The sequence below is a fragment of the Mus caroli genome, unplaced genomic scaffold (genome assembly GCF_978045245.1).
Source record: "Mus caroli unplaced genomic scaffold, Mus_caroli_1 scaffold_3, whole genome shotgun sequence".
In the NCBI taxonomy this organism is placed as follows: Eukaryota; Metazoa; Chordata; class Mammalia; order Rodentia; family Muridae; genus Mus; species Mus caroli.
Genome location: NW_028227258.1, coordinates 58,558,072 through 58,566,457, shown reverse-complemented (window position 1 = coordinate 58,566,457; position 8,386 = coordinate 58,558,072). Strand labels below are relative to the sequence as shown.

Sequence of the window (8,386 nt, the reverse complement as noted above, 5' to 3'; positions counted from 1 at the left end):
TACAATATATAGTCTCTAAGGGGGATAGGGGAAGAGGAGCCATCTGTGCCTGGGATGTCTTAGAAATGGCAAATAGGGAGGGGGATGGGAGCTTTCCCACCAGAGAGAATGTACCTGTGTGGAAACCCATGTTGTGTCTAGAATGGCGTGTCTAAACATAATTGTGTGTGGATCTGGAATGTTTCTACACAGCTTTAGTCATGTATTAATTTATGAATATGCAGGTTGTCGATGGCCTGGCTATAAAAGCGAATTGGTCTGGACTCACATGCACCATTGCAGAATCAGGCCAGCCATGGTTCGAACATCCTCTTCCCCATCCAACTCCCAACACTAGGGTGACCAGGGACACGGGCCATTCCTATCCTAGCAGCTGTGTTTTCTAGAGCTCAGGTGACAAAAGCCACCACAGTTTCCAGTCCATCTGCCCAAGCATCTAATTTAGCCAGACAGCTTGTGTGAGCTCTAGATGGGGAAGGAGACATGAGTATCTGAGGGTGCGCATCTGTGTGTACATCTCTGTTGTGTGTTAGTGCTTAGTGTTGGCTGCTGCTAGCCAGGCTGGGAAACCTTCCTCTCTCCCACATAGTCACTCCTGGCTCCCACTGGCCCTGCAGGGAAGGGGTTTCTCTGCTTGCCCATCTCTATGCTTGGGGATACCTGGGTTGAGCAGAGGTGAGGCTGAGCAGCACTGGTACCATATTCCCTTCTCTCCCTCTACCCTGTCTATTCTGGCCCATTACCCTCCTGGAGCTGATGTGAACAAAGGCAAACCGTATACATCACAGCCATGAGGAACCCAGAGGGCTGCTCTCTAGGTGGGTAGCTCTACAGCCCTCCCCTGAGGACAATACCTCTTTATAGGACAAAGGTGATTATGAAGAGAAAGTGAAGGTTCTCCTCTCCACAAAAACTCACCTAGGAACAGGGAGACAGGAGGTTGGCTATTATTGTCTCATTTCCTCTAAGCTTAATCAATATTTAGGTGTGGTGGTACATGCCTTTAATCCCAACACATGAGAAGCAGAAACAAGCATATCTCTATGAGTTTGAGGTCAGCCTGGTCTCCATGGTGAGGGTCAGGCCAGCCAGGGCTACATAGTGAGACCTTGTCGAAAATACCAAAAAGAAAGAAAGACAGGAAGGAAGAAAAGAAGGAAGATAGACAGAAAGAAGACAGAATTAGTGGTAGCACTGGCAATGTGTAAATAATGGCAAATAATATATAATTGATAGTGACTAACAGTAAATTTCCCTTATTTTTGTAAAACACATAAATTTGGGACTGGGGGTCATCTAAGGCAAAGGCATTGCATGCTAGAATACTTAATATTTACATTTTAGCACAATTACATTGCCACCCAGCTAAATATATCCACTCACATGTTAGGCTGGACAAGAATAAAGTACTATCTTTGCACATACTGTGTGCCATATTCTACAGCTAATAATGAACATGAGTAAGTGGGTAAAGAAAAAGAAAACCAAACATAACTCAAAAAGTAGAATTATCTAGTGGTCTCTAACTACTTGGATTCTGTTCCTAATTCCACCAATGATTTAAGCTAATGTGTCAAACGTCCTTTAAAATATCATCTATTAATAAGCTGGCCTCATAGTAGAACCTTTCTCCAAAACATCCATATGCTTAAATAATCATGATTAAAGCATCCTCTAAAAGACACTTCACTTTACATAAATGTTAGCATTGCCTGTCTGGATCGTTCACCTTAATGACAGTGTCATAGACAGAATATGCTTTCATGTGCCGAGCACAACTATTTTTCTAACTATTGATTTAAAAAAAAATGCTAGCTCACAAAATGCCAGAGGAATTTTCCATGTTCATATAGTGTCTACTTGCACTTAAATATTGCATCAATAATCTGAAAACAAGGAACCGCCTGTGTGGCCAGACGATGTAGATGCTATGGCTTCTATCACGGGCTGCTTTCAACTGCTATATTTTATGGCACAGATTCAGTGGGAATCTGATCTGCTAAAATATTTGGGCTGTGAAAACTCCCACACTGTGACAGATGTCAAGTCCAATTAAGTGACTCGTGTCCAGGTTTCTGTCCAATAGGATTTCCCATTAAATATCAATTTAGGGGGGAAAAATTCCATCCCCCTTCTTAAGCCTTTATCTCTTCCACCATCTCCAGGCTAAATCAATTGGTACCAGAAGAGCCAAGAAGCCACACAGGCAGCTGCCTCTCCGCTCTGGCTCTCCCAAGCTCCCCTTTCTCTGCTTCCCTGTCACTGTTACTCCAGAAGACATCCACTTCTCTCCAATCTCTCTCCAGCATCTCCAAGCTACTGACTATATACATTTTACTACAAGGTAAAGAGGGGAGGGAGTGGGGTAGGGGAGGGGGTGTAACCAAACCTTGAAAGACTTTGAAACTGCAAAATTGGTGTCTGCTTATACAACATAGAAGTAGATGAGGGACAAGACAGAGGCAACCTTAAGCCCTAGTTACTGTATTGTTGTTCCTGGGAACTGGGGAGACACTGGCTGAACAAAGCATTATCTTGAAGAAGAAGAAAAAAAAATCACTTCTGAGCCCCTTCCATCCCTGACCGCACTTCCCAGTTTCGCCCCAGCCCGATTAAGGGAAGGGAAGGAGTCCTCAAGGAATGGAATTTTATCTTAACCATCTTTCTTATTGATTATTCTGCTATTAGAAAGTGTAGGAATCGTCCCTTTGATGTGATTGTTTTTATCTCTGCATCTCTTTTGTTATTTATAGAGCCCTTTGAGTGGAGAAGCGCGAGGTTTCAACACTTATAAAGATCAACAACGAATTTTCCTGAAATGTTTAAGAACAATTAAAAACAAACAAACGGGCGTTTTCAATCCATCAACTAAGTGAACAACCCTACACCCGCTAAGACACCGCCGCTCATTGTGGTGGTCGGCGAGATGACAGCTGCTTTTTCATCTGCGAATGTAATAAATATTGGCTGCTTTTAATATTTGCCAGAATCTCTCCTCCTTGTTTCCTGGAATTTTAACTCTAAAAGATTGACGAAAAGATTATCGACAGGGCTCTTGCAAGGTAAGACATCTTCACGTCTCTTTTTCTTTAGATTAAGTTGAGTCATATTGTATTTTATAGATGTATTCCTCACACATGGTCATAGACTTAAATGCCCACGAGAAATACCATTTATGATTATTTAAATATCTGGAGGATTTAAACGCGTGTGGGAGACAGCCCGGGAACTTTTTGTCCGATCTGTAACTATGTCGTGGTTTGCTGTGATTTTTCTCCCTGTGTATTTCTACCCCTTCACGCCAACTGCGTAGGTGTGAGTAGTTATAAACGTAGAGAAAAGTCCGGGGGGGGGGGCATCATGCGGTTCGTTTGGTTCATTTATTGTTATTCTGAGGATCCGTTTTCCTTGCACGGAAAGCTGTTTCTGAGCTCAGGTCTCTCCTGGGCAAATCCGAGGCCAGGAGCCGAACCTACATCCCCTGGCTTTTGTTTCTCTGGAGTGAGGCTCTTACTCAGGAGCCTTGCCTGTGAGGGGCAAGGCGGGGTACAGAAGTCATAGCCCAGTCGTCCCTCCTGGTGGCCGAGGCCCAAAAGCTCAGCTCGGGCAGGTTTCTATCCCCATCTGCCCACCCGGATCACCCGCAAGCCCAGCGAAGACGCGAAGGCCCTCGAGCTGCCGGCCCGAGGTGGCTTTTCCAGGAGGGCATCGTCTGGGGAAAGCCCGGCGCAGACACGGGGCCGCTGCCAGGCCTCCCTGGGCCGCCGGTGTGTTGGCGGGGCTCAGGTCCCCTAAGATCACGAACTTCACCCGCACAAATACAGCTTGCGCCCGGGGCGTCCCGCACCGGTGCCTCGGAGTCCATCCCTCTCTGGCCCTCCCCAGCCCCTTCGCCCTTGGCCCGGCCGCCTGCGTTTTCCCGGGAGGTGGTCGGCAGACTGCCGGGCATTGTGTGATCCACGTCCCTAGGTCCCCAATGTGTGTGGCAGTCTGCGTGACAGATGGTGCTCCGGGAGAGTATGAGGGCCGAGGAGTCAATTTTCTTTTGAAAGGACCGAACACATGTGTTCGGTCATTTCTTTATTATTTCGGAGAAACGCGGGGAGGGGACGGCAAGAAAGCCTTCCCGGCCTAGGTTCCAGGATGGGGTTCGCCCGCACCCTAGCGCAGACCAGACCCTCAGGCGCTGGGAGTCTCCAGCTGCCTTGCCCTAGGCCCTCGGATAGGAAACACACTCTGCATCTCCATTAAAACCCAGATGCATCCATCCTTTGGGCATCAATCCTTCGGGATCTTTCCTGTGTCTGGGAAGGGGAAGGAGCAAGGGAGACGGGAGAAAACAGCTGATGTCTGGCCAGAGGAGACACAAGATGTCAGCCGGCCCCAGAGGTCCGCGGTTCTTCAGTCCCAGCGCCACTGGCCGCTCCACCGGCAGGTTTCTGTGTGGGTTCGGAATGCGCTTTGATACCTGCTCCTTGCCTCCCCACTTGCGTGGGCCTGAAATGAGGAGAGAACCAGTGTCCCCAGGTCCCCTTCTAGGAGTCCAGGCTTGCTAGGCCCTCGCCCACCACTACTCCTTGCAAATCAAGAACCAGATTTCTTTTATTAACTGACTTTCTGACTCCCCATCAGCCTCCAAAATGATGCTGAGTCCGGACCAAGCCGCCGACTCAGATCACCCCAGCTCGACTCACTCGGACCCGGAGTCTCTGGGCGGCGCAGACACCAAGGTTCTGGGCAGCGTGTCCGACCTAGAGCCGGTGGAGGAGGCGGACGGCGACGGCAAGGGCGGCAGCCGGGCCGCGCTCTACCCGCACCCGCAGCAGCTGAGCCGCGAAGAAAAGCGCCGTCGCCGGCGCGCCACGGCCAAGTACCGTTCGGCCCACGCCACCCGCGAGCGCATCCGAGTGGAGGCTTTCAACCTGGCCTTCGCCGAGCTCCGCAAACTACTACCCACGCTGCCCCCGGACAAGAAGCTCTCCAAGATCGAGATCCTGCGCTTGGCCATCTGCTACATCTCCTATCTCAACCACGTCCTGGACGTGTAGGGAGGGGGACGCCGCGGGAGGCCGCCGGTCCGGAAGACTGCCAAAGGCGACTCATCCGGACTGCCAGGCTAGAGGTTTGCCCAGAGACACCTGAACGCAGCCTGTTCTTTCTAGTCATCAAGGCAACAGGAGAAGATTTCCCAGCCTGGGAGGTGGGGTTGGGTAGAAAGACCTGGGGCTTGCAAAGGTATTTTCCTGGCCAGAAAATCCTTCTGGAGGTACCTAGAATGAGATGCCCTGGGGCCTCCCCTCGGTGTGTTAGGATCCCCCGAGGGGGTGGGTTGGTTTAAGCTACTGGAGGCTTTTCGGTTCCCTGTATTTCTATCCTACACACCTTTACGTTCTGAAAGAATGAGGACAGCTTAGCCCAGGCTGATGGCTTCAAACTATGACTATCTGGGATTTTTCTAACTGACAAATCACCAAGCCTTGGGGAGAAAAAAAAAAGATGAAAATCTTTTCCATACCTAGATTAAGACACAGAAAGGTATACCAGCAAACTTTTTGTTACCATGGCAAATGAAAAAATACATTCTAATCTAAATAAAATCCTGAATATTTGGTGAGGTTAAAAAATACATTCAGAACAGACAGACATGCACTGTGGCAGGATTTGAGCTTGGTGAGACTTTAACCCCAAGATAGGACACTAAAGTAGATAGAAAAATCCATATTTAAATGGAAAATGTAACATCTGATTGCTTTTTCGGGCAAAATGCCCCTTTAAATATCCAAAAACACCCCGTCTATTTGTGACCTTAACATGTGGACTCATAGATGCAGTTAGAAAAAGACAACCTATTTTTATTTATGTTAGAAGGAGTAGAGTATTTTTTTCAAGACATTTATTTTTCAGAGTGGTGATAATTTTACTTTGGATACTCTGTGCCAATTTATTTATAGTCAAGTGTTTACACTCCCTCCCAACCCCCGTGAAATAATTGCGTCTAACTCTTTATGTGTTTGTTGAGATTATCTTGTGGTCTTGCCTTTTTTTTTTTCCTGATTATATTGCACTTGTACAAGAGAGTCCCTGCTTCCCCCTGTTTCTAAGCATATTTTATATATCAAGAAGTTGGTTCTTTGGTTGTGAGATCAGCAACACTAGCCCTTCACTATTATAGTTTTATAAAAAGTTAAGTGTTGTTATTCTTACTGGTAGTTTTGTCTGAAAAGTACTTTACAAACTGTTTCTAAGGAGAGTAGCTTCTCTGTGTGTGTGTGTGTGTGACGTTTGTGCGTGGGATGATTTTAGGAAATTACATTATTTTCCTAAAAAAGAAACGAAAAAAGAATTCAGAACTACTTTCCTCCGTGACAACCAAAAAGAAAAGTCTATGACCTAGAAATGTTTCATGTTCTCAGCTGTGAAACTCTTAAAGTAAGAGGTGTATTTTAGAGACAAGGAAGAAAGAAGAAGAAGAAAAAAACCACATCTGCTATCCAAAGATTTTAGTCTTTTTCAGGGTTTTTTTGTGTCTCTGTTGCTTTATATAATGCAATATTTTGTAGTGAAAATAGATATAACCTGGTTTCTACCTGACGAGTTTTTCATATCTCATGACTGGTGCGCTGTTTTGCATATAAATAAAGGTATCAGATTAAAGCTCTCCTCTTTATTTTAAGCATCTGTCTAGAAATCAAACATCCTGGCCAGGCGTGAAATGTCATAAGGGACTCAATTCTTTACAAAGGAGTTAGTAAAGCAAAAACACGAACAAAGCAGAACATATACACATATAAAGTTTGGATGCAGCCCAGCCTGGGATGGTATAGATCAGGTCTCGTCCATGAGGAAAAGCAGGGAGATGTGTCCATAAGAGCAGTACAGAGATCATAAGATGTCTGTTCTGTCCTAAAAGGAACTTTGTAACTGTCTAACCCAAGCTCTTGGGAAAACTCGGGGCTAAGGACACGTCTGCATCCAGTGGTGGGGAAGATCAGGGAGTGGTCCCCTACATCCATAAACCCAGCACCTGAGAGTTGGAGATGGGAGAACCAGTGGCTTAAGGTCATCCATCCTCAGCTATGCAGTGAAATTGAGGCCAGCCTGGGCTACGTGAGACCCTGCCCAAAAGAAAAAGGCAGTGAGCAGACCCTTTTTGACAGCTTTGCCTCTGGGCACTTAAGCACAAGGCATGTGTCACTGAAACATCTAATTGGTACCCATGCTTAGCACCATGACACACTTGCCTTAAAACAACTTTTTATCGGGAACACTCATCTGCACAAACCTGGGTCTGGCATTCTGTATAAGTAGAACCCATGAATAACTTGTAACTGTATTCCTGTATGTACATGCGCATCTAGACTATTGTGAACTATACCACACCAAATCTCCAGCTTCCATATTAAAAAGTGACTATATGGATTGTCAATTTATGTCCACACAGTCTGTGGCTCATAGTGCTTTTGGTTTTCTTCCAGGTTTCTTGTAGTAAGCTTCACCAAAACTTAGCAAGCAAGGCTTTGGTTTCTTCTATCTGGAGGTGTGGGGTTTGAAGTCCCTCCTGCCCAGGGTATGCAAAAGAACATCTCCCTTTTACTCCTCATGGGACAAGGTCTTGGCCACAGCAGCAGTGGCTGTTCAGTCTATGGGCTTCGAAGACACCTGTGATCTGTGACACTATTGTAGCTGTGGGTGGCTCTAGGGAACAGGAGGACGTGACAGCTCTCAGCCTTCACAGAACCAATCTGGTAAATACTCTTGTGCTAAAGAAACTCCTAACCTCTGGAAAGCTCCCACAGACCTTGTCTTGCACTGAGTTGAAATCTAACCGACCAACACGGCTCTCCCTTTTACACCTGAGAGGGATCCATTCACTGACTTCCAGGGACCAAGTATGTCCTTGTGCTTGAAGTAGGACAAGGGGCAAGATCCCCAGGTACACAACCCTCAGGGTCCTAGAGGAGGATCTTTACAAAGCTGTTTCAAATCCTCCAGGGAGAGACTAAAGTGTTGTGACTCTCCCTAGAGCAGAGAGTAACTGGCTTATCCCTTGAAGGTAGCAAGGATCCAGCACCATGAGGGTTGGGCAGACTGAGAGAAGAGGCTCTGAATAATAATGGTGAGATAACTCACTCTCACAGGGACCATTTGCTGAGGACATACTGTGTGCCAGGAAATGTCCTAGATCCTAAAACGTGAGATCGAATTAGACATTGTGGAGCAGGACACTGACAACAAACCGGCTGAACCATTCATTTTGAATGACTTTAAATGCCTCGAAGAACTGTGCATTTAACAAAGAATGGGGAAAGAGCCATGGGGGTGAGCGGGGGGGGGGGGGTCGGGGGGGGGGTCGGAGCAGTGCACTCAACAGGGCTAAGAAAGGCCT

The 8,386-nt window shown here is 46.7% G+C and overlaps 1 protein-coding gene across 1 annotated transcript; it reads left to right on the top strand.

The window, feature by feature from the left end:
• Positions 1 to 528: 528 nt before the first annotated feature.
• On the top strand, positions 529 to 6,049 carry Nhlh2 (nescient helix-loop-helix 2). Its single transcript, XM_029475472.2, has 4 exons — positions 529 to 818; positions 2,166 to 2,344; positions 2,754 to 3,062; positions 4,633 to 6,049. The coding sequence occupies exon 4, from the start codon at positions 4,641 to 4,643 to the stop codon at positions 5,046 to 5,048; it is 408 nt and encodes a 135-aa protein (XP_029331332.1). The 5' UTR covers positions 529 to 818; positions 2,166 to 2,344; positions 2,754 to 3,062; positions 4,633 to 4,640; the 3' UTR covers positions 5,049 to 6,049.
• The last annotated feature ends 2,337 nt before the right edge of the window (positions 6,050 to 8,386 follow it).